General features: G+C 51.3%; 2 protein-coding genes across 2 annotated transcripts; one reads left to right on the top strand and one right to left on the bottom strand.

Moving 5' to 3' along the window:
• Positions 1-511: 511 nt before the first annotated feature.
• On the top strand, positions 512-11313 carry NLE1 (notchless homolog 1). Its single transcript, XM_049790134.1, has 13 exons — positions 512-607; positions 658-801; positions 2422-2639; positions 3307-3386; positions 4454-4530; positions 4919-5016; positions 6540-6732; positions 7357-7492; positions 7635-7681; positions 8820-9022; positions 10277-10436; positions 10532-10602; positions 11307-11313. The coding sequence occupies exons 1-13, from the start codon at positions 512-514 to the stop codon at positions 11311-11313; spliced, it is 1530 nt and encodes a 509-aa protein (XP_049646091.1).
• Positions 11314-13428: 2115 nt separating this feature from the next.
• Positions 13429-22520, bottom strand: FNDC8 (fibronectin type III domain containing 8). Its single transcript, XM_049772539.1, has 4 exons — positions 22315-22520; positions 15907-16276; positions 14075-14308; positions 13429-13581 (listed from the first exon to the last, which is right to left on the bottom strand). The coding sequence occupies exons 1-4, from the start codon at positions 22518-22520 to the stop codon at positions 13429-13431; spliced, it is 963 nt and encodes a 320-aa protein (XP_049628496.1).
• Positions 22521-24045: the final 1525 nt, after the last annotated feature.

Below are 24045 nucleotides of genomic sequence, written 5' to 3'. Positions count from 1 at the left end.
ATGCAAAAAGAGGAGAAAGAGGAGGAAGAGGGAGGAGGAGGAAAACAAACAAAAACTTCTCCGGTCTGAAAGGACCAAGGCTATTTGGATCCTAGAGTATGAGGAGGCAGGTCACTTTTTATTTTGTTTTTTTGGTTTTTGGGTCACACCCGGCGGTGCTCAGGGGTTACTCCTGGCTGTCTGCTCAGAAATAGCTCCTGGCAGGCACGGGGGACCATCTGGGACACCGGGATTCGAACCAACCACCTTTGGTCCTGGATCGGCTGCTTGCAAGGCAAACGCCGCTGTGCTATCTCTCCGAGCCCTAAGGGGGCGCTGTGGAGCCAGGTCCCTATGGTACCTGCACCGATCTGCGCCCCTCCCGCTCATTAAGCGCGGCGCGGCGTTGCACTTTTCCTCCGCAGCACCAGAGGGCGGCGGCGCGCACTGAGGCGCAGCGGTTCCTAGAGGCGGCGCTCTATCCCTCCAGAGTCCTCCTCCTCTCCTCCTCCTCCTCCACGTGGGACGCAGGATGGCGGCGGCGGCGGCCGGGGTGCGTGTCGGGGCGGGGGCGGCGCTGCGGGGCGCTCTGGCCGGGGTCTCGGTGGCCGCGGAGGGGAGGCGACGGGTGTCTGTCTGCGAGCCGGCGTGACTGACGTGCGCTGTTTGTCGGAGCAGGAAGAGGCGGCGGCGCGCGACGTGCAGCGGCTGCTCGTGCAGTTCCAGGATGAGGGGGGCCAGCTGCTGGGCTCCCCGTTCGACGTGCCCGTGGACATCACCCCGGACAAGTTGCAGCTCGTGTGCAACGCGCTGCTGGCCCAGGTGAGCTGCCCTGCGGCAGGCTCGGCACGTCGGGCCCAGGAGGTTTGGCCAGGAAACCCAAAGCCCCCCCCATGGGGTTCGGGGACCCCTCCCCTGGACCCCCTGGCAAGTGGCAGGACAGGAGGGTCGGAAGGGGTCATCGGTGTGACAGTTCTATCTGCGGGTCACTGGGCTGCACCGCATTTTGGAAATATGTAAAACAACCTCCTTGGCACTGCCCTCCTTTTACAACTTTGGATGTTAAGTTATAGGGCCCCCCCACCCCGGACGCTATGCATTAGGTGGTAGATTTGCAGGGGGACCCCAAATTGTGTCCGACTCCAACCTGCCCCCTACTAAGGCAGTGTTTTGAAAGTGCTGATTGCCAGTGGAGGTGTGGTGATGGTCTTTTAAAACCCAGTTATCCCGCCCCCCCAAAGATAAAATGCTGTGTCAATGAATTAAAAAGCAATTTTAATCAATTAAAATTAAGATCCCGAGTCTGAGGGGTTGTGTGCATGCTTTGCATGTGGGATCCAAAACTGGATTCCCCCAGTTTTGGTTAGATCCCCAGCAGTCCCTGAGCAACTCCCAGTGTAACTGGACACTCCAGCACCAAGACCCGAATAGCCCCTAAAGGTTTCGATGACGGCTTCAAAATCATCCAAAACGAAATACAGGACCTGGAGAGATAGTACAGCAGGTAAAGCACTTGCCTTGCCCACACTGAGCCCAACTAGATAGATCCCACCCCACAAATGGTTCCCCAAGTTCTGCCAAGACAGCCCATAGCACAACCACAAAAATATAGTACCTGGGGGTCGGAGAGATAGCATGGAGGCAAGGTGCATACAGAAGGATAGTGGTTTGAATCCTTGTATCCCATATGGTCCTCCGAGCATGCCAGGAGGCATAGAACCAGGAGTAAACCCCTGAGCGCAGCTGGGTGTGACCCAGAAAACAAACAAACAAAAAACAGTACCTGAACCGCAATGCAAATTTTCCACTTTACTTCATTCTACCGGGTGAAGAAGCAGAGAATCTGTATTTCTTTCTTTTTTAGTTTTGGGATCATAGCTGGGAAGGCTTGGGGTTTACTCCTGTGTCTGCCGAATGAATACTCCTGGCAGGGGTCAGGGGACCAATTCAGTGATGGGACCAGATTGGCAATTTGCAAAGCAAGTGAGATGGGAGTAATTAATGCAGAGGAAGAATGTTATTGTCCTATAGCTGTTAATGTCCTGTCCATGGTAGCTTTTAGAAGAAAGGTGGGGGGGGGGCGGCGGGGGGGGGGCGGCGGGGGGGGGGGGAGAGATAGCTTGGAGGTAAGGTGTTTGCCTTTCATGCAGAAGGTAGGTGGTTCGAATCCTGGCATCCCATATGGTCCTCTGAGCCTGTCAGGAGTGATTTCTAAGCATAGAGCCAGGAGTAACCCCTGAGCGCTGCCAGGTGTGACCCAAAAACAAAAAAAGAAAGAAAGAAAGGTGCTGCTGCTGCTGCTGCTATTCCCTGGGGGTACTGTGGCATCTCAGGTGTGCACCTGGAAGAAGGTGGCCTCGCCTCCCTCCTCACAGCACCAGGGAGCCTTCTTGTCACACCGTTTTTAACGGGGAATTGTCCTCTGTTTCCTGTTGCCCTCAGGAAGATCCCTTGCCACTGGCTTTCTATGTCCATGATGCTGAGATTGTCTCCTCGCTGGGAAAGACACTGGAATCGCAGGCTGTGGAGACAGAGAAAGTTGTGGACATCATCTACCAGCCACAGGCTATTTTCCGGGTCCGAGCAGTGGCCCGCTGCACTAGCTCCTTGGAGGGGCACAGTGAGGCCGTCATTTCTGTGGCTTTTAGCCCTACAGGAAAGTAAGGACAGTCACGGGATCACAGCAACTCCAATTGAACTCTGGCTGGGGGTGGGGAGGGTGCCTTTTATTTACCCCAAGCTACTGTCTGAGACACTTGGCTGCCTTTATTTAGATTCCCAACTCTAGGCTCAGGTTGCAAGTAAGAAACTTCCTGATGGGACTTGGACCCCAAAATCCAAGGACACTCACCTTGGAAGAACCTTTTTAGGGCAGGTAATATCCAAGAGAGCTAAAATTCAAGCAGCACATGGAACATTCCTGGCTTCATTCTTCCTCTCAAGCTGCATTCTTACTGGCCTCTTGCAGACCCGTGAGGATAATAAGAGATTTCCAATCTGGCTGTCATGTGGTCTTTCATTATAAAAAGGAAGAACGAGGGGTCCAGACAGATAGCATGGAGGTAGGACGTTTGCCTTGCATGTAGAAGGATGGTTGTTCAAATCCCGGCACCCCATATGGTCCTTTGAGCCTGCCAGGAGTAATTTCTGAGTGTTGAGCCAGTAGTAACCCCTGAGCGCAGCTGGGTGTGACCCAAAAACAAAAAAAAAAGGAAGACCAGAGATAGCCAAGGGGTTGGAAAGTCTAGTCCCAGCAATGCCCATGCATCATGCAGAGGGCTTTCTCTTGCCCTCACTACAGGCTCAGGCAGCTTCTCTCCTCCCTAGGTACCTGGCCAGTGGCTCCGGGGACACCACTGTGCGCTTCTGGGATCTCAGCACTGAGACGCCACACTTCACATGTCAGGGTCAGTATGTGTTTACTATGCTGGCTGGGGAGTACAGCAGTGGTTCACCAAGTTACACAACTCTGGTTTCAGACTCCTAGCATCTAGGAGCAACTAGTCCTGTGTAAAGACAACTGCGAGCCCAGACAGTCATGGAAAAACAAGATTAAGGTGGGAAAGTGCTCAGTGCACTGAGAACAGACTCTGCATGTAGGAGACCCAGATTCTATTCCTGGTGCCACATCACTATCCCCCTGAGTACAACCTTGGGCCAGGGATAGGGGGAGAGTTTGCCTTGCACACCGCTGATCTGGATTCAATCCCTGACGTCCCATGTGGTCCCCTGAGCTCATCTGCCAGGAGTGATTCCTGAGTACCACCAGGTGTGACCCAAAAACAAACAAGGCAGAGATTGGAGGTGCGAGTGCCTGGCTATCTAGCTGGGGCATGGAGCCTGGCTTAAAATCATAGCACTGCCTCAAATGGACCAGGCCTGGGTTGTGGGTTAATGACCTGTTGAATATTGGTGTCTGCCTCCCCTCAAAGGTTGTTTGAGTTCTGGAAAGGGGCCCCGACTGATGGCTGTTGATGTTTGGGCTGGAGCACTGTTGAAGAATTCAGCCTCCCTTGTCTAAATTGTCCCCACAGTGGACACATATGAAGTGGTGGGGGGAGGGTGAAGTAATGATACTGGCTTTGTTTCACATCTTTTTTGGAGGCCACACCTGGTTTTACTCAGGGGTTACTCCTGGATCTGCGCTCAGAAATTGCTCCTGGCTTGGGGGACTATATGGGATAGTGGGGATCAAGCCCAGATCCATGCAAGGCAAATGCCTTACCTCTGTTATTGTTCCAGCCCCTGTTCTACATCTTAAAATTATAAAGAATGTGGTGTGAACACATTTAACCTGTATCTCCTGAGCAAATATAAAGGGGCAGCCCATTGGGGGGCGGGGTGGTGGATTTTCCTAGAAAGCTCCATCTCGCCTTTCACTTCCATCATGCATTTACTCTGGAGTTCCTACAGTGCTGCAGGCGTGACTTGCGGGCACAGATTGATAGGCCCCCTCCTCTCTCTGCTTTCTCAGGCCATAGGCACTGGGTCCTCACTATATCCTGGTCCCCAGACGGCCTGAAGTTGGCGTCAGGCTGCAAGAATGGCCAGGTATGTGTTCAGTCTCAGATCTGATTCTGCCACCAAAAGGGGTGAGAAAAGGGCTGGGCCAAGGCAGCCTAAGAGAGCACCAAGATCCAAGGCATGTCATCTGCCTTTTGGGAGGCTTCAGTTTGATCCTGGTCCTTTGAGTACCACCAAGGCAGAAGTGACCCCCTGAATACTGGCCTAGGAGTAGCTTCTGGGCTTACAAGTGTGACCTAAGAACAAAGAATATAGAAAGGCACTGGAGGGGCTTCCTTCTGGGATCTGAGCCAGAACCATACTCTAGGACCTTTGGGTTGGGGAAAGGAAGGAGTGCTGAGGGGATCCTTGGTGGGGACAAGGACAAATTGAGGGGGTTTGAGGAGGAGGTTTCTGATAAGCTTTTGTCCTTCAGATTCTCTTATGGGATCCAAACACAGGGAAGCAGGTGGGCAGGAGCCTCACTGGCCACAGCAAGTGGATCACAGGGCTGAGCTGGGAGCCCCTTCACATGTGAGTGCCTCTTGCTGACAGTTTGGGGGAGCTGGAGGGGAGGGTTGTGGGGAGCTTTACTTGAGGGGATTGAGCCAACAGAGTGAGGGACTGGACTTTGGCACAAGTGCCACTACTCAGGAAGAACCTCCCAGTAGTTCCACTGCCCCTGGGTGCAGAGGCTGTCGGGGCTGGTCTGGGCAAGGAGAGGTGAAGTACCAGAAGCTGTTCCTAGGGTGGCTCCAGGGGAGAGTAAAGCCTTCTGTGCAGGCAGGATGACTTGATATGCCTTGGCGCTGTCCTCCCAATCCAATCCCTGCCAGTGTGTGGGCTCTGGTTAGAGCAATAGCAAAAAAGGAAAAGGGGGGAAAGGCAAATAAATAACATCTAAAACAACAAAAGGGTCAGAGCAATGATAGAGAGGGTAGAGTGCTTTCCTTGTACATGGCTGGCTCTGGTTCAGTCTCCAGCACACTTTGAGCCTTACCAGGAGTGATCCCTGAGTGCAGAGGCAGATATGGCCCTGAGCTAAAGACAGCTTTTTTTTGGGGGGGGGGGGTTGGGTTTTTGGGTCACAGCTGGCGGCACTCGGGTTACTCCTGGCTCTGCACTCAGAACTCGCTCCTCGCAGTCTTGGGGGACCATATGGATGCCGGGAATCAAACTAGGGTCTATCCGGGTTGGGTGTGTGCAAGGCAAACACCCTTCCAACTGTGCTATTGCTCTGGCCCCAAGAAAACACTTTTTAAAATAAAATCAAAACAGGGGCCGGAAAGATAGCATGGAGTTAGGGCATTTGCCTTGCATGCAGGACAGTGGAACGATTTCTGAGCATAGAGCCAGGAGTAGCCCCTGAGCGCTGCCAGGTGTGACCCCCCAAAAAAAGTCAAAACAGCACTAGGGCTGGGGGATAGTGTATAGGTGCTTGCCTTACAGCCAATCTGAGATTGATTCCTGGCAGCACATATTCACTGAGCCCTGCCAGGAGAAATAACCCGTGGGGGGCAAAGGGGACCACCATGCAGTGGACTCAAAGGGCCGAGATAAGTGCTTTGTATGTGTGAGAGCCCAGAGTTTGACCCCTGACTCCACCTGGTCCTCTGTGTACCAACAGGGTGGCCCCCAAACAAAAATATCACCAATACCTGATACCCCATCCAACACCCATTTATTCTTCTGTATCTAGAATATTTTGTTTGTTTGTGGGGGCCAGAGTGATAGTACAGCGGTAGGGCGTGTACCTTGCATGCTGCCAAATCAGGACGGACCTGAGTTTGAGCCCTGGCATCCCATATGATCCCCCGAGCGTGGCCAGGTGTGGCCCCAAAACAAAAAAATGCAGAATATTTTGTTTTGTTTGGGGACCACACCCGGTGATACTAGCAGTCAATCATGTCTGCACTGTAACTGGCTCGGGAGACCATAAGGAATGCCAGGTATAGAATCTGGGTCAGCTGTATGCATGGCAAGCACCCTGCCTGCTGTGCTGTCATTCAGGCCCTGATGCCATATTTAAGTGAGGTCCCACCTATCTCCCCACACAGGAACCCCGAGTGCCGCTACGTGGCCAGCAGCTCCAAGGATGGCAGTGTGCGGGTGTGGGACACGACTGCAGGCCGCTGTGAGCGTATCCTCACGGGGCACACACAGTCGGTCACGTGTCTCCGGTGGGGTGGCGATGGGCTGCTCTACTCTGCCTCCCAGGACCGCACCATCAAAGTCTGGCGGGCTCATGATGTAAGTGGGGGACCTTCCCAGGGACCACAGACCCTGACATGTGGGGTCGCTAGGACCTGCCCAGTATTTCCAGAACGTGTTCCAGGAGTCCCTGAACCCTGGAGTACAGAGTTGGGGCCGCCATACACTGAGGCTCCAGTGTCTGTGCCTCGGGTAGTCCTAAGCTGTTTTGCTTGATGAGCCTTCTGTTTCCCAGACTTGCTGAACCAAAGCCCTTTTTTTGTGTGTGGTTTTTGGGTCACACCCGGCAGTGCTCAGGGGATACTCCTGGCTCCATGCTCAGAAATTGCTCCTGGCAGGCACGGGGGATCATATGGGAGGCCGGGATTTTAACTGATGACCTTCTGCATGAAAGGCAAACGCCTTACCTCCATGCTATCTCTTGGCCCTGCCCTTTTGTTCTTTCTGCCCTCACTTCCCTTCCCTCCCTGAGACCCGTGTCCAGGGACCGAGGGCTGGGCCTGATCGTTGTTTCATGAATGTGGAGAGCCAGGCCCAGAATGGTGATCAGTGAATACTCCATGAGGCTTTAGGACTCTGATCCCATCATGCCGTCTCTGGACTCCCTTGCGGTGGAGGAGGTGGGTTGTCTGTTTACTGTCTAATCTGTCCCCTCTACCCTAGGGTGTGCTGTGCCGGACTCTGCAGGGCCATGGTCACTGGGTGAACACCATGGCGCTTAGCACTGACTACGCCCTGCGCACAGGTGCCTTTGAGCCTGCTGAGGCCTCAATCAACCCCCAAGATCTCCAGGGATCCTGTGAGTGCCCAGGGAAAGGGCCATTGGGAGGAAGCCAGCTCTTTGGTTGCCCATAGGAGGGTCCAGCCTAGGCTGGGCCTTTTGTCAGATTCTAATCAACCTTGTTCATTCTCTCTTCCCCCGTCCCCTTACCTGGACACAGTGCAGGAGTGGAAGGAGAAGGCTCTGAGGCGGTATAATCTCGTGAGGGTGAGTGTACCCCCTGCATCACACCCCCAGGACCCTCCCTAAGAACATGACTTTCCCAGAAAGGCATCCAGAAAGTTGCCTTTACAAAATCTTAATGCTAGGGGCCGGAGAGATAGCACAGCAGTGGGGCGTTTGCCTTGCATGCAGAGGGCCGGTGGTTCGGGTCCTGGCATCCCATGTGGTCCCCCAAGCCTGCCGGAGGCAATTTCTGAGCATGGAGACAGGAGTAGATCCTGGGCGCTGCCGGGTATGACCCAAAAATAAAAAAAAAAAAATCTTAATGCTAGAGAGAACTTCGCTTACTTGTTTGTCTAGTTCCTTATTTCCCTCCCAAGTGATAATTTTCTTTGTCTAAGTGGCCTGTTCATGTGGTCTGAGTTTCAGGTACAGAAAGATAGTTGATGGGGTTGGAGGGCACCTGCCTTGCATGTGACCAATCTGGGTTCTATCTGTGCCAGCTCATATGGTTCCCCCCAAACCCACCAGGAGTGATCCCTGAGCACAGAGCCAGGAGTAAGCCCTTAGCTGCTAAGGCTTAGCACTTCTGAGTGTGGCCCAAAAGCAAATAAAAAAGTAGATAGTAGGGCTGGAATAATGGTACAGCAGGTTGGGCATTTGCCTTGCGTACATCCTCACCACGTTTGATTCCCAGCATCCCATATGGTCTCCTGAGCACTGTCAGGAATGATTCTTGAGTGCAAAGTCAGGAATAACCCCTGTGCATCACTGGATGTGGCCCCAAAACAAAAAGTCAGTGAGAATCTCTCTCTTGGATTTCTTTTCATTCTTTCCTGAGATATCTAGTATCTCATATCCATCAGAAGTTTCCATGTAGGGGCCAGCGAGATAGTGTAGCAGGTAAAGCACTTGCCTTGCATGAGGCTCCTTTGGCCAGTGGCCCTGATTCGATCCCTGGCAGGCACCATTTTTGTTCCCTTAGCGCTGTCAGGGCTCACTCTGAACATAAAGCCAGGAACAGCCCCTGAATATGCCCTGGGTATGGACAAAAACAAATGAATTTAAAACTGCCCAGGGTCTCTGTGGGTTGTTAGCTGCCCAGCCCCTGCCGGCTCTGGGTGGCAGCAGGCTGTTTTTACCGACATACTGCCCCACAAGGCTCACTCTCTGCCTCCCCTAGGGCCAGGGCCCTGAGAGGCTGGTGTCTGGCTCAGACGACTTCACCTTATTCCTGTGGTCCCCCGCAGAGGACAAGAAGCCCCTTGCACGTATGACAGGACACCAGGCCCTCATCAACCAGGTGCTCTTCTCCCCTGACTCCCGCATCATCGCCAGCGCCTCCTTCGACAAGTCCATTAAGCTATGGGATGGCAGGACAGGCAAGTGAGTGGGGGCGTGGGGTGCTGAGGTGGGGTGCTGTTCATGGAGGCCCATGACTCTGCTAATTTCAAGCTGTGTGACCCTAGCACGGACCCAGATTTTCCCAGCTGCTGTGTCTTCTTTGTGTCCACACTCCCAACTTCCTGGCTGGCCAAAGATGAGCTGGCCTATTTAGGATCAGCACTAACTGGGGATGATGAATACAAGTTGTGAGAATTGACCCCAAAGCTACTAAGGGTAGCTACCAGGGTTGCTACCAAGAGGCAGGTTTTCATGCAGGCAGGAGCCGGCTCTCCTCCATGGGGGCCAGTCCAGCAATAGCCACAGACCCAGGAACTAGTTCAAAATGCCTCAGCCTAGATCCTTCATGTGAACTCAGCAGACAAATCTGCTTGCAGCCTCTAAATGATGAGACACATTCCCTTGGGGCTAACTAGGGTGGAGGAGAGGCAACAAGAGGTATAGGACAAGGATGATCTGGTTGGGGTCAGAGGACCATGTGTTCATCACGGATCTCCACATCTCAGTGTTTTGAAAAAGTAATTATCTTGTTAAGAGACGGAAACTGGGGCTAGAGCGATAGTACAGTGTTAGGGCGTTTGCCTTGCATGTGGCCAACACAGGACAGATCCCAGTTCGATTCCTGGTATCCCATATGGTCCCAGAGCCTGCCAGGAGTGATTTCTGAGTGCCATCGGGTGTAACCCCAAAACAAACAAACAAAATAAGGAAACTGCGGAAGCTGGAGCTGTGGCGTAAGCCGTAAGGCATCTGCCTTACGCACGCTAGCCTAGGACGGATATTGGTTTGATCCCCAGCATCCCATATGGTTCCCCAAGTGAGAAGTAACCCCTGAGCGTCACCGGGTGTGTCTCCCCCGCCCCAAAAAAGGGAAACTATGGCCCAAAGTAGCCCCTTGGCTTGCACAAGACAACAGGCGAATTCCAGGTGGGCCTGATCTCCATCACTTCTTTCCATCTGCCAGGAAGCACCTATTGAGTTGGGGGGCATCAGTCAGTCAGGCTGAGCAATAGCTGCTTTGGATCTAAGGCACACAGCAGGCAGGCCCTGAGGCCCCCTAGAAGCAGCTCATCCCAAGAGGGTCTGCAGAGTCCTAAGAACGAGCAGCAGTGAGATGGGAAGGGAACCAGGCAGTGAGGGTGCTTGGGAGCTCCTGGGCCACTATGATGTCAGCGGTACCACAACAGTCATCAAGATAGGTGTAGCTCCAGTGGCTGGTGTCCTTCCTTGGTTCAGGTACCTGGCTTCCCTGCGGGGCCACGTGGCTGCCGTGTACCAGATCGCTTGGTCTGCTGACAGCCGGCTCCTGGTCAGCGGCAGCAGTGACAGCACACTGAAGGTATGGGACGTGAAGGCCCAGAAGCTGTCTACAGACCTGCCAGGTCATGCAGACGAGGTACAGAGAACCTATGGGCAAGAGCTACGGGGTATGGGGGACACTAAAGTTCCCATCTCTGCAGCCTTCCTCACAGCTTTTTGTCCCTGGCTCAGGTATATGCTGTTGACTGGAGTCCAGATGGGCAGAGAGTGGCCAGTGGTGGCAAGGACAAATGTCTCCGGATGTAAGTGTGGGAAGGTGGAGGTGGTTGGCTCACCTGTCCCTAAGTTGGTTGTATCAACTGTGCCATCTTTCCTTCTGGGTAGAGCACTAGGAGGTCTTTCAAGTTCCCAGATGCCCTAAAGGGAACTGGGGTCTCCGGCAAATGGGAGGCTGGGACTCAAGAGAGTTAAGAGACTGAGGCTCACAGCCATGCTCTTGAAGGCAAGTCCTAGCCCTGCAGGGTGAGACGAGAGCTCTGATAGCATCTCAGGACCTCAATCCTGAGATCTTGTTCCCTCCCTATTCAGTTATACTAAAGGCTTGGGAGGTGTTAGGCCTCTGCAGACAGGAAGGTTGAAATTGGGCGTGCGCCCTAGGCCCTGAAGTGTCAATACGCTAGTCAGTTGTTGGGGGACTCCCAACTGAGGTTCTGGCTGCACAAGTTGTGCAGTGTAGTCAGCTGCAGTGCTGGAGCACAAGCCTCATCCTGTGCCTCTTGTCCACAGATGGAGAAGATGAGGAACCTGAGTTCTCTCAGATTCATGCTTGGACTCAACTCTACCCAAGACCAGGTGATGGCCAAAGAATGAAGCTGCTGTCTTTAACAGACCCCAGTAGGGGCCTCTCTAGAGCAGGAGGTGATGGTGGGCTTCGCCTGGGCCTTGCAGGTGCTGGCAGGGCCAGTGGGTGGCTGCTCCCACCTCCTTTACCATCTGCTCACTCCAGACTTTGACCAAATAAATCATTTCTATTTTGTAGGTCTGGTTATAGTTTTTGTTTGGTGGTACTCAGGGCTTACTCCTGACTCAATTCAGGAATCATTCCTGACTGAGACTCAGGAGACCTTATGAGATGCAGGAAATAGAACTCTGGTGCAAGCAAGCACCTTATCTGCTGTACTATTGCACTGGTCCCTAATTCTTTTGTTGTGTGTTTTGGGGACACACCCAGCAGGGCTCAGGGTTTATTCCTGGCTCTGCACTCAGAATGAACCATAGCAGTGCTGGAGACAACCTGGGTGTTGTCCATGTTCAAGACAAAATACTCTGCTCCCTGAACTATCACTCTGGCCTATTGTTTTCATTTCTTTTGTTTGTTTGTTTTGGGGTTACACCCGGCGGCACTCAGGTTACTCCTGGCTCTGCTCTTAGAAATCGCCCCTGGCAAGCTTGGGGGACATTCAGGATACTGGGAATCAAACCTGGGTCCATCCAGGGTTGGCCTCTTGCAAGGCAAACGCCCTACTGCTGTGCTATCACTCTGGCCCCATTTTCATTTCTGATCCTAGAACCCCAGCTTTAACCAGCAACTGTGCTGGGTCAGTTTTGCTCCTGTCCGTACACCAGCAGAGGCTGGGGAGCTGGAAAGATGTTCCCTATGTGCCCGGGGCCCAAGAAAAGCTGCCACCATCACAGGGACAGTGGCCACTGTTCTGGTATCCTGTCTTCTGCCCACAGATTCTTTCTGGGTACCGGGTGCTGCAGTGGACCGATTGTAGAGAATAGCAAGTAAGTGATGAGTGTTAAGGCCTTGCTCTAGCAGCCATGCAACAAGGGGTGAAGCTCTGGACTGTTGTGGCTGGCCAGAATGGTTCTCTACCTCTGCGTAATTTAGCAAAAGAGGAACAATTTGGGAAGGTTTCAGACCATTGGCCCATACATGCATGCTGAGAACCAGTCTACAATCTTGTCCTGGTACTTAGCAGTTTGGGTTTCAAACTATTCTTATGTGAACAAGATACCAGCACTCTTTTTTTCTTTATCTTTTGGTTGGAGGGAGGAGTTGTTTTGGGTCATACTTAGCAGTACCAAGGTGTTATTTCTGATTCGGCACTCAGGATTCACACCTGGCCTGGTTGTGGACCATATCAGGTGCTGGGAATTAAAACTGGGGGTTGACCACATATAAGTAAACACCGTACCTACAATACTATCACTCCAGCACCAGCATTTCTTACCTCTTATGCCCTCTTTACCACCCCACCTCTGCCATATATGTTCTCATTATTTTGCATGTGGCCTTCCACCTTTTGTTTTTTGTTTTGTTTTTGGGCCACACCCGGCAGTGCTCAGGGGTTACTCCTGGCTACCTGCTCAGAAATAGCTCCTCGAAGGCACTGGGGGACCATATGGGACACCGGGATTCGAACCAACCACCTTAGGTCCTGGGTCGGCTGATTGCAAGGCAAATGCCGCTGTGCTATCTCTCCATCCCCTCGCCTTCCACCTTTAATGTATCTGGGACCCCACAGTTCCAGCTGTGTCCTCACATGCCCATCTCCAGTTAGTGCCCAGATTCCCAGTCAGAAAGCAGGAACAGGAATGGTCAGCCAGGATCTTACATCCCAGAGATGTGAGGGCTCAGTCTCCAACCTGAACTGCCTGTGAATCTGCCCAGCAGCTGATTTCTATGTGTGTATGTTTTAGACGTGTTAACCAGCTTTCCCCAGGAAAGTGATGGCTCAGTAAGTCACAGTTATCAACTTTCCAACACATACACACAGGACACACAAGGTGGTCGGCCTATCTGAACCCCCAAAGAACCCAGGAGTGCTGAGTGACCTTACAGTTCTTTTATGGAAACTGGACCCAGCCCAGATCTGCAGATGGAGCCTAGCAGCTATGGCACTGGCTTGCGTGTGCCTGGCCTGGCTTGTGGTATCTCCAGGCAAATGGGATTCCTCTTATCCAGACTCGGCCCAGCTCAGAGGGTGGAGTCCCCACCGCCAGGCCCAGGACTGGCAGGATGGTCAGTGGTCTGCATAGTGCGGGTAGTGGTCATGGTTCTGATTTTTGAGTGCCCGGGGTCCAGAGCAAAGGTGAGTGAGGCACATCCCAGGGCCCTCCTCCTAGTAGGGAAACAGGTATTCCAGGTCCTCTAGCCTCCGCATGTCCTGAGGCCCAATGGACACGGTTTTCCGCTGGGGTTCCTTCCGTTGCACGGTGATCTGGATTGGGTTGTTTTCTGGGAAGCTGTTCAAATCAGTGGCCACGGTTGCAAACTGAAATAAAACGAGACAATACTTCTATACTTTACTCTCCAGCCACACCGGCTCACCTTTTTCTACCTCCCTTTCGTTTACTGTTAGGTCTTCTCTTTCCCCTCCTATTAACAAAAGGAATGGGTCAAAGCCAGAATTTCAACTGGGGCTTCCCCAGCAATGTTTGCAAACACTGTTATTCTCTCACTGGCTTCTACCCTCTTACTACCTACCCACCCCCAAGGTAGGTCCTCAACTCAAGATCCTCAACTTGACTTATCAACCCACTCACAGTTGCTGTAACTAAGTGAAAGCATCTGAACATCAATGTGGCTGAGCCTATTTGAATACTTAGATCCTGGCAAGGCCTACTACTTCATCTCCAGGAGGGCAGCAGCCTGGAATGGTGCCTAGTTGCCCTCATGGATGAAAAGCCAGCAGGGAAGTTGTTCCCAGTCCCCAGAGCCCTGTTCAGCCCCATCCTTGCCCTGGGCCCCTCATCCCTCAGGCTCACTTTATAGGGTTTGCACCATTTCCCCACCCCAGATGAATTGGCTGCTCGGACAGTGAGGCAGTAACTCGTGTTCGGCTTCAGCTCCATCAGCTTGACCGTGGTACCCAAGATCTTGTTGAAGATCCATGGGTGGTTCTTGGCCTTGACATGCTCATCATCTTTTCTGGTCACCTCCTGCAACAGGACCTGATAGAAGCTGACCTGCTGCTTGCCCACTGCATAGGTCCAGGATATCTAAGGGAGAGAGTGCCCCAAGGCTTTTCTAAGAGCCGGTGGTCCACCCTTCACTCCACCCCACTCCACCCCTTCATGTGTGCTGGAACACACACACACCCCTTTTTTGGGGATCACACCTGGCAGCACTCAGGGCTTATTCCTGGTTCTTCTCTCAGAAATTGCCCGAGGCAGGCTTGGGGGACCATATGGCATGCTGGGATTCGATCCACCATGCTTCTGCATGCAAAGCAAATGCCTTACCTCCATGCCTTTTTTTTTTTTTTTTTTTTTTTTTGGTTTTTAGGCCACACCTGGCAGTGCTCAGGGGTTACTCCTGGCTGTCTGCTCAGAAATAGCTCCTGGCAGGCACGGGGGACCATATGGGACACCGGGATTTGAACCAACTACCTTTGGTCCTGGATCAGCTGCTTGCAAGGCAAACACCGCTGTGCTATCTCTCCGGGCCCCGGAACACCCATTCTTATCCCCAGCTCTGTCGGGGATGAGAAATCTGCCAAGGGCTGGATCAATAGCACAGTGGTAGGGTGTTTGCCTTGCACACAGCTGACCTGGGATGGACCTGGGTTTGATCCCCAGCATCCCATATGGTCCCCCGAGCCTGCCAGGAGTGATTTCTGAGGACAGAGCAAGGAGTAACCCCTGAGCGCCACCGATGTGGGCCAAAAACAAAACAACAAAGGAGAACTGCTTGAAAAGGAAGGATATTTCACAGGACAGATGAGGAAGCCTCAGCTCCCATATGTATCCTCAGCCACGTTCTGGACTGGCAGTAAGAAAGAACCTTAGTAATCTATTTTGGGGAGAGGTGGGGGGCCACACCCAGCAGTGCTCAAGGATTAATCCTGGCTCTGCTCAGGAATCACTGGTAGGACTATTTGGGATGTCAGCGATCGAACCCAGGTCAGCGACATACAAAGCAGTCTACATTCTGCCCTAGTCCCAGAACCTTAGCAATTTTATAAACTTTACTTATTGTATATGGTCATAGGTTCGAAAAGACCAGTGCCAGCCCAAGGTCTCCCAGCAGTTGAGTGACAGAACGCTGGCACAAACAGCAGCTACAGGGCTGCCATAGGCGTGTATGAATCTGGCTAAGGATCCTTGGGGTTTTCAAAACAATACAGATTATGCTCTCGGGGCTGGAGAGATATCACAGTGGTAAGGCATTTGTCTTAGACGCTGAAGGACGGTGATTCGAATCCCGGCACCCCATATGGTCCCCTGAGCCTGCCAAGAGTGATTTCTGAGCGTAGATCCAGGAGTAACCCCTGAGCGCTGCCAGGTGTGACCCAAAAAAACAGATTCTGCTCTCTTCTCTCATCTAGCATGTCTTGTGTGACCTCTACTCAGACCATTAGTGCTCAGACATTCATCTATATCATAATACTCTGAATAACTTGTAAAAACAGACTGTCAAATGAATGCAGGCTTTGCAGCTCTGAGCCCCTTCCAGATTGCTCTGAACTTTCCTATCTGCACTTAAGGACAGAATTTGGACAGAAGGTATCGTTACACTGCCTGCCCATGGAGCTCAGCACAGCAGGGGTGGTGGCATCCTTGGTCAGATGTACACAAAGGGAACAGAGGGAACGCACCACAGCTGTGGAGTCACTGACGGTGTGTTCACAGATGAAGGGAGCCTCTGGCACATCCATGACCACCGTGGAATCTGAGAGTGTTGATGAAGTGTCTGTGTCCACCTCGGGGTTGTCCAAGTCCAGCAGGCCCCCAGGGGCGATTTTGGACTTGGATGGGTGGGGACAGAGAGCCAGGTCCTCCTTTTCTGTTTCCTTGGCCAGAGAGTTGATGCTGAGTTTGTTGAGCTCGCCTTCTAGCATGCCTGCAAAGAAGCTGCTGTTGGTCTGCGTGACGGCCAGTTTGATGGGATTTATCAAGGAGGACGAGAGTGGGGAGATGCTGGTGTCATCAGAGCTGCACTCTGAGTCTGCCAGGGGTATCGGTTTCCTGTGGAGGAAGGAAAGACAGCGGAGTCCGTCCAAGGAGGCCACTTCAGCTCAGACAGAAGAAGCCTTGAACCTGCCTTAACAGCATCCCCACAGCATAATACAGTCTGTGGCAGTACTGCAAACACAGGGAGTACTTATTAGAGAAAACAGATTTCCCTCTGCCAGTGGTGACAAAATGAGGAAGTTGTGTTCAGTAGTCAAGAGATTATTCAGGGGACCAGAGTGGTGGCACAAGCGGTAGGGCATTTGCCTTGTACGTGCTAACCTAGGACAGACCGCGGAGGACTGCCGGCATCCCATGTGGTCCCCCAAGCCAGAAGCAATTTCTGAGCACATAGCCAGAAGTAACCCATGAGCATCACTGGGTGTGGCCCAAAAAGCAAAAAAAAAAAAAAGAGAAATGATTCAGGGACTGGAGCGATAGCACAGCAGTAGGGTGTTGCCTTGCACGTGGCCTACCCGGGGCAGGCTCAGGTTTGATTCCCAGCATCTCAGATGGTCCCCCAAGCCTGCTAGGAGTGATTTCTGAGTGCAGAGACAGGCATAATCCCTGAGCACCACTGGGTGTGGCCAAAACAAACAAACAAAAGAGATGATTTAGCTATTCTGGAATTCAGAACCATGGAGAAATGCTAACCAATTTCTTTTTTTTTTTTTTTTTTTTTTTTTTTGGTTTTTGGGCCACACCCGGCGGTGCTCAGGGGTTACTCCTGGCTGTCTGCTCAGAAATAGCTCCTGGCAGGCACGGGGGACCCTATGGGACACCGGGATTCGAACCAACCACCTTTGGTCCTGGATCGGCTGCTTGCAAGGCAAACACCGCTGTGCTATATCTCCAGTCCCCTAACCAATTTCTTTTTCTCCTTTTTGGTCATACCTACTGGTGCTGAGACCCCATTTTTTGGCAGTATTCAGGGGACTATTTGATGCAGGATCAAACCAAGGTCTCCAGTGGGGAGACCTTGCACTCTGGCTTTTTGAGCTATCTCCCCATTCTGAGAATAAAATGGTTAAGTCCATAGCTGAGTACAGCAGAGCCAGAGAGATAGTATGGAGATAGGGCGTTTGCCTTGCATGCGGAAGGACAGTGGTTCAAATCCCAGCATCCCATATGGTCCACCCCACCACCACCCCCTGAGCCTTCCAGGAGCGAAGGAAGGAAGGAAGGAAGGAAGGAAGGAAGGAAGGAAGGAAGGAAGGAAGGAAGGAAGGAAGGAAGGAAGGAAGGAAGGAAGGAAGGAAGGAAGGGAGGGAGGGAGGGAGGGAGGGAGGGAGAGAAGGGAGGGATGTAGGATGGAAGGAAGGAAGGAAGGAAGGAAGGAAGGAAGGAAGGAAGGAAGGAAGGAAGGAAGGAAGGAAGGAGGGAGGGAAGGGAGGGAGGGAGGGAAGGGAGGGAGGGAAGGGAGGGAGGTAGGAAGGGAGGGAGGTAGGAAGGAAGGAAGGAAGGAGGGAAGGGAGGGAGGGAGGGAAGGGAGGGAGGGAAGGGAGGGAGGGAGAAAGGAAGGAAGGAAGGAAGAAGGAAGGAAGGAAGGAAGGAAGGAAGGAAGGAAGGAAGGAAGGAAGGAAGGAAGGAAGGAAGGAAGAAGGAAGGAAGGAAGGAAGGAAGGCAGCAGGTAAAGTGCTTGCATGTGCTGATCCAAACTTGATACTTGGCATCCCCAATGTGGTCCTCTGATCACCAGTAGTTATTCCCTACACAGAGGCAGGAGTAAGTCCTGAGTACTGCTGGATGTGGCCAAAACCCTCACAAAAATATTGAAGCCCTCCCTCTTCAGTGGGGTGCAAACACCTCAGGAATAATCATGATGATTAACTGAAGGATGGAAAAATCTGAAAGAAAAATAATTTTAAATGAAACTTTGTTGATATTCATTAACTAGTGCTTGACAATTACTGTGATTACTAAATTTACTTAGAATTTATAATTAACACCATGAAATATAATGGGCCAAAGTGATAGCACAGCATTAAGACGTTTGCCTTGCACAGAGCCAACACAGGACAGATCCCCACCGGTTCAAATTCTGGTATCCCATATTGTTCCCAGAGCCTGCCAGGAGCAACTTCTGAGTGTGGAGCCAGTAATTCCTGAGCACTGCTGGGTATGACTCAAAAAACAAACAAACAAACAAAAAAAGCCAAAATGAAGTATATAACATGTAAAATGAACTATAGTGCAAATATACATATATTTATGAAAATCTGAAAGTGAATATTCAAACCTTTTCTTTCATGCTCATTAAAAAAATAACTATTTCAGGGGCCAGAGAGGTGGCGCTAGAGGTAAGGTGTCTGCCTTGCAAGCACTAGCTAAGGAAGGACGGTGTTAAGATCCCCCAGTGTTCCATATGGTCCCCCCAAGCCAGGGAAAATTTCTGAGCACTTAGCCAGGAGTAACCCCTGAGCATCAAATGGATGTGGCCCAAAAAACAAAACTATTTCAGACATACGTAAAGATACTAAGAATATTATATTCAGGGAGACTGGAAAGATAGTATAGCTAGTAAGGCCTTGCATATGGCTGACCCGGCTTTGATGCCTGGCACCTGAGCACCATCAGGAGTGATCCCTGAGCACAGAGCCAAGAGCAAGCCCTGAGGAGAGTCAGATGTGCCCACCCCAAGCCAGCATTCAGCCTTAGTCTTAGCCTTCTCTACCTTCCCTCTCACCCCCTCTGAGTTAACCAGTACAAGGAAAACAAAATTCTATGTTTTTGGTTCTATACCATTCTTTTGAATGTTTTGACAGGCTTGTTTTGTATGTATGTTCTCCTGAGGCAAAATTGATAATGTTGCATATTTAACTTTTTTTTTTTTTTTTTTTTTTTGGTTTTTGGGCCACACCCGGTGACGCTCAGGGGTTACTCCTGGCTATGCGCTCAGAAGTCGCTCCTGGCTTGGGGGACCATATGGGACGCCGGGGGATCGAACCGCGGTCCGTCTCCTAGGCTAGCGCAGGTAAGGCAGGCACCTTACCTCGAGCGCCACCGCCCGGCCCCGCATATTTAACTTTTTGGTTTGTTTTTGTTTTGGGGTCACGCCCCACAGCGCTCAGGGGTTACTCCTGGCTCTATGCTCAGAAATCGCTCCTGGCAGACTCGAGGGACCACATGGGATGCCTGTGTTCGAACCACTGTCCTTCTGCATGCAAGGCAAATGCCCTACCTCCATGCTATCTCTCCGGCCCTGCTTTTTTTTGTTTGTTTTGTTTGTTTTTGTTTTTGTTTTGGGGCCACACCCGGCAGTGCTCAGGGGTTACTCCTGGCTGTCTGCTCAGAAATAGCTCCTGGCAGGCACAGGGGACCATATGGGACACCGGGACTCGAACCAACCACCTTTGGTCCTAGATCGGCTGTTTGCAAGGCAAACGCCGCTGGGCCCCGGCCCTGCATATTTAACTTTTTAAATAAAATGATCCTTAATACACATCCAACTGCAATTTGTTTTATTTCTTATAACCACTGTTCTTTTAGATTCATCCATTATTGATACATGTGGCTATGGTTTATTTTTGTTTGTTTGAAAATGGGGTGTTTGGGTAACACCCACAGGTGCTCAGGGGCTACCTTTGGGTTCTGGAGTCAGGAATAGTTCCCAGAGGTACTCAGGAATAACTTGGCACCCAGAATTGAACCCAGATTGACCATGTGCAAGGCATGAGCCCTACCTACTGTACTATCGCCCCACCCATACATTCTCTGTTTTCCAGTTTCCTCTATGATCTCTCCACTATGATGCTTCAGGGATGGACTGAAGGAAGCCACACTCCCTGAGATCCACACTCATCAGTCTCATGAGAAATCCCATTTAGCCCCAAACTTCCTCTACTTGCCTTTGGTGAATGTTTGGAGTAGATGCTCTCCATCTTGCTCCTGTCAGCTGATGTCATTTATATGTCACACTATCCTAATGACTTGGTGTAGACTTACCCCATACAACATCAGGGCTATGGCCAGCATGGAGGCAGCAAGGCATGAGCTAGGGCCACATATGTGTACCTCCAGTCTTCCCTGAGTCACATGCATCAGCATCACTTTGCATAAATTAGATTAAAGTCCCTGCTTTTTTTAAGAAGAGAGTCCACACCCAGCAATTCTCAAGGTTCACTCCTGGCTCTGCACTCAAGAATTCCTCTTGTGGTGCTCATGGGGCCATACAGAATGCTGGGAATAGAGCAAAGCAAATGCCCTACCTGCTGTACTATCATCTTTCCAGCCCCTAAAGTCCCTGCTCTTCTCTAACATGTACATGTCCACAGAAGAAGTTTAAACTGGGGCCCGGAGAGATAGCACAGCGGCGTTTGCCTTGCAAGCTGCCGATCCAGGACCAAAGTTGGTTCAAATCCCGGTGTCCCATATGGTCCCCCATGCCTGCCAGGAGCTATTTCTGAGCAGAAAGCCAGGAGTAACCCCTGAGCACTGCCGGGTGTGGCCCAAAAACAAAACAAAACAAAAAAAAAAAAAAGAAGTTCAAACTGGAACTTGGGCTCCTAGTGCAAGTGGAGCAGTGGCTTATTGGTCATATTTGCTACACTTGCTAACTTACAGATCCCTGAAAGAAGGGACATCATAGCACTTTCCCAATCACTAGATCTGATCAGCTACATAATTCAAAAATTAAGAACTTTGGAGAGATAGTACAGGAAGTAAAGCACATGCCTGGTAATGGCAACTTAGGTGGGTTCCAGAATATCATATATGGTTCCTTGAGCACCACTAGGAGTCAATTTTGAGCAGTCTCTCTCAAGGAGCCACTGAGCATAGCTCGTACAAATTGAAGAATTTGGGGGTGAGAAGTAGGGGGTACTTGGAGGTGCTCAGGGCTTATTCTTTTTTTTTTTTTTTTTTTTTTTGTGGTTTTTGGGTCACACCCGGCAGTGCTCAGGGGTTATTCCTGGCTCCAGGCTCAGAAATTGCTCCTGGCAGGCACAGGGGACCATATGGGATGCCGGGATTTGAACCGATGACCTCTTGCATGAAAGGCAAACGCCTTACCTCCATGCTATCTCTCCGGCCCCCAGGGCTTATTCTTGACACTGTACTCAAGTAAACACTCCTGGCAGGGCTTGAGGGACCACATGGGGCACTAGGTATCAAACCCAGGTTGCCATGTGCAAGTCCCTGCCCCCTGTGCTATCTTCCCCAGCTCCAATAAATTTGAGAACTTTAAAACAGATATAGCACAATAACACAAATAAACATGAATAGACAGAATGGACATGAATCTATACCCAAGTCCCTTCGTGGTGTGGGCTGCAGGCTTCCTATTCACATTACGCACCCAAGACACTGTCTACATCAACCTACGCCAACACTCCTTTCCTGGCTAAGTCTTTCTCTGTCTCCAAGATTCAAATACTACCTTCTCAGAGAAGCCTCCCTTGGCTGCAGTCACTCCCATGCTATCCTGCATCCCTCCTACTGGCCCCTCCAGGGACCTTGACATTGTGCAAATGATGTCGTGATGCTGTAGCACCCTTATCTTCACTATTGCCAAATTCATTCCCCAGACACACACCTAGGGAGGGCACTCCCTGAAGGCTCTGGACACTTCGCAGGTACTTCCGAGGGTATAGTGGAAGGAAGTGAAGGGCACTCAGGCTCACTCAGAGGAGCAATAACCCTCCACCCAGTAGGGTAGGGAGACTCTTGGCGAGGACATGATCGTTGGGAGCAAAGTACTGCAAGGGAAACTAGAAGGAGAGGGGAAAAAGAGGTGTGGACTGGGGTATAGGAGTGGTGTGGGGAGAGGGGGAAAAGGGGAGTGGACTGGGGTATAGGAGTGTTGTGGGGGATAGGGGTAAGATTTGGCCCTAGACACTGGAGGATTGGCAGCACATGAAACCCACCACCTCTGACTAACCCCAGAGGGAATTCTGGAATGAGAGGCCCACATGCCCCCAAGAACCCCTTTGTGCTGAGGAATCCGTATTCTGTCCAGGCTCTTCTGGGAGACCTGAGTGTTAGGGACCACGGAAGTCCCATCTCTTCTAGCCCCCACCCACCTCCTCGGCCTGGCTGGGAAGAGAAAGTCTTACGGACTGATGGAAGCTTCTTTTGAGCAGTTCACCAAACTGCCCCGTGAGGAAAGCGGGAGACCCTTGGTAGTGACGGTCCTGTTCATAAGCTTGGGGCTGGAGAATTGCTTCGGCATATGCTCCAATGCGTTCAAGACATGGAGGTTTTCCTTCTTCAGCATGGTCTCCTTCCCATCACCCACTTTATACAGCACCTCAGAAGCCATCGTATTTGTTAAGGGACTACTACTGCCACCCTGCAGGACAGCCAAGCTGCCAGGAAGCAGAGAAACTGAAGGTCCAGGACACACCCTGAATTTGGGAGGAATGGAGGTCCAGTGAGCTGACTTCACAATCATTCGAGTGTAACAATTAGGCTGAGGACTTGAGGCTGCTGCTGCTCAGGACAGGGGGTTAAAGGGGCACCTTGCAGTTCTGGGTACCAGCAGCTCCAGCTTCTCTGAACTAAAATCTCAACCACTGATCGTGTGAGCCTGGGAACTGCCTGGAAAGAAGGGAAAGACCAGATGCCTGACAGAAGGTGCTGCAGAGTGGGGCTGGGTCTCTAAGGTAGAGATTCTATACTGACTCACGCCCAAAAACCTCAGGCCGCAATTCTCTTCTCTAGTTTCACGGCTCATAAGGTTCAGAAGTTTATGGCTTCCACTCCAAATGCCGGGGTTCCACAGATACAGTCCAGATGGGTCGCATTCATCTAGGTCCTTTTCCATGTTGAGGGACATTTGCAAAGATGGAACCAACACTATTTCCCGTCTCAGGAGAAACTGCTCTACAATGAGAGAGTCATTGGGAGATGGTGAGGAGGCTTTCAGGGGTTGGGTCATGTAAACCAAACCAACTCTGCATTTAATGGTTTGTTTGTTTTTTGTTTTGTTTTTGTTTGTTTGTTTGTTTATGGGTCACACCCGGCAGCGCTCAGGGGTTACTCCTGGCTCCATGCTCAGAAATCACTTCTGGCAGGCTCGGGGGACCATATGGGATGCAGGGATTCGAACCACTGTCCTTCTGTATGAAAGGCAAACGCCCTACCTCCATGCTATCTCTCTGGCCCCTTGGCAAAGGGACCTCACCTCTCTGAGCCTCAGTTTCCCTTTCTGTGAAATAGACATACAAAAAAAAAGTATCTACACCTCATTGGATGGAGAAAATAACCTTGTAAAATTGTTTTCTTTCTTTTATTTTGGGCCACACCCAATTAATTGTGCTTAGGGCTTACTTCTTTTTTTTTTTTTTTTTTTGGTTTTTGGGCCACACCCTGTGACGCTCAGGGGTTACTCCTGGCTATGCGCTCAGAAGTTGCTCCTGGCTTGGGGGACCATATGGGACGCCGGGGGATCGAACCGCGGTCCGTCCTAGGCTAGTGCAGGCAAGGCAGGCACCTTACCTCCAGCGCCACCGCCCGGCCCCCAGGGCTTACTTCTAATTCTGTACTCAGAAATCACTCCTGGCATTTGTTCAGGAAACCATACAGAATGGTAGGGATTGAACTCGGGTCAACCATGTGGAAAGCAAGCACTCTCCCTGCTGTATTCAGTCCCTTAACATTGTTTTTATTTCTTCCAGAGGAGGAAGCCAAGTAAAGGTACGTGAGAAAACACTAAGTTATATTTTCTTGTGTTCTTTTTTTTTTTTTTTTTTGGATTTTTTTGGGCCACACCCGGTAACGCTCAGGGGTTACTCCTGGCTATGTGCTCAGAAGTTGCTCCTGGCTTGGGGGACCATATGGGACAC

Source organism: Suncus etruscus, chromosome 1 (genome assembly GCF_024139225.1).
Source record: "Suncus etruscus isolate mSunEtr1 chromosome 1, mSunEtr1.pri.cur, whole genome shotgun sequence".
Lineage (NCBI taxonomy): Eukaryota > Metazoa > Chordata > Mammalia > Eulipotyphla > Soricidae > Suncus > Suncus etruscus.
This window is presented reverse-complemented; position numbering and strand designations above follow the sequence as displayed.

What these genes read in the sequence shown, in the direction of transcription:
- FNDC8 (XM_049772539.1), bottom strand. Translation starts at nt 22,520, where the DNA reads ATGGCTTCTGAGGTGCTGTATAAAGTGGGTGATGGGAAGGAGACCATG. An exon ending in AAAGAAGCTTCCATCAGTCC is followed by an intron (nt 16,277 to 22,314) that starts GTAAGACTTTCT and finishes CTTCCTCCACAG; the next exon opens with GAAACCGATACCCCTGGCAG. An exon ending in TCAGTGACTCCACAGCTGTG is followed by an intron (nt 14,309 to 15,906) that starts GTGCGTTCCCTC and finishes TCTCTCCCTTAG; the next exon opens with ATATCCTGGACCTATGCAGT.
- NLE1 (XM_049790134.1), top strand. Translation starts at nt 512, where the DNA reads ATGGCGGCGGCGGCGGCCGGGGTGCGTGTCGGGGCGGGGGCGGCGCTG. An exon ending in CCGCGGAGGGGAGGCGACGG is followed by an intron (nt 608 to 657) that starts GTGTCTGTCTGC and finishes TTGTCGGAGCAG; the next exon opens with GAAGAGGCGGCGGCGCGCGA. An exon ending in GCAACGCGCTGCTGGCCCAG is followed by an intron (nt 802 to 2,421) that starts GTGAGCTGCCCT and finishes TGTTGCCCTCAG; the next exon opens with GAAGATCCCTTGCCACTGGC.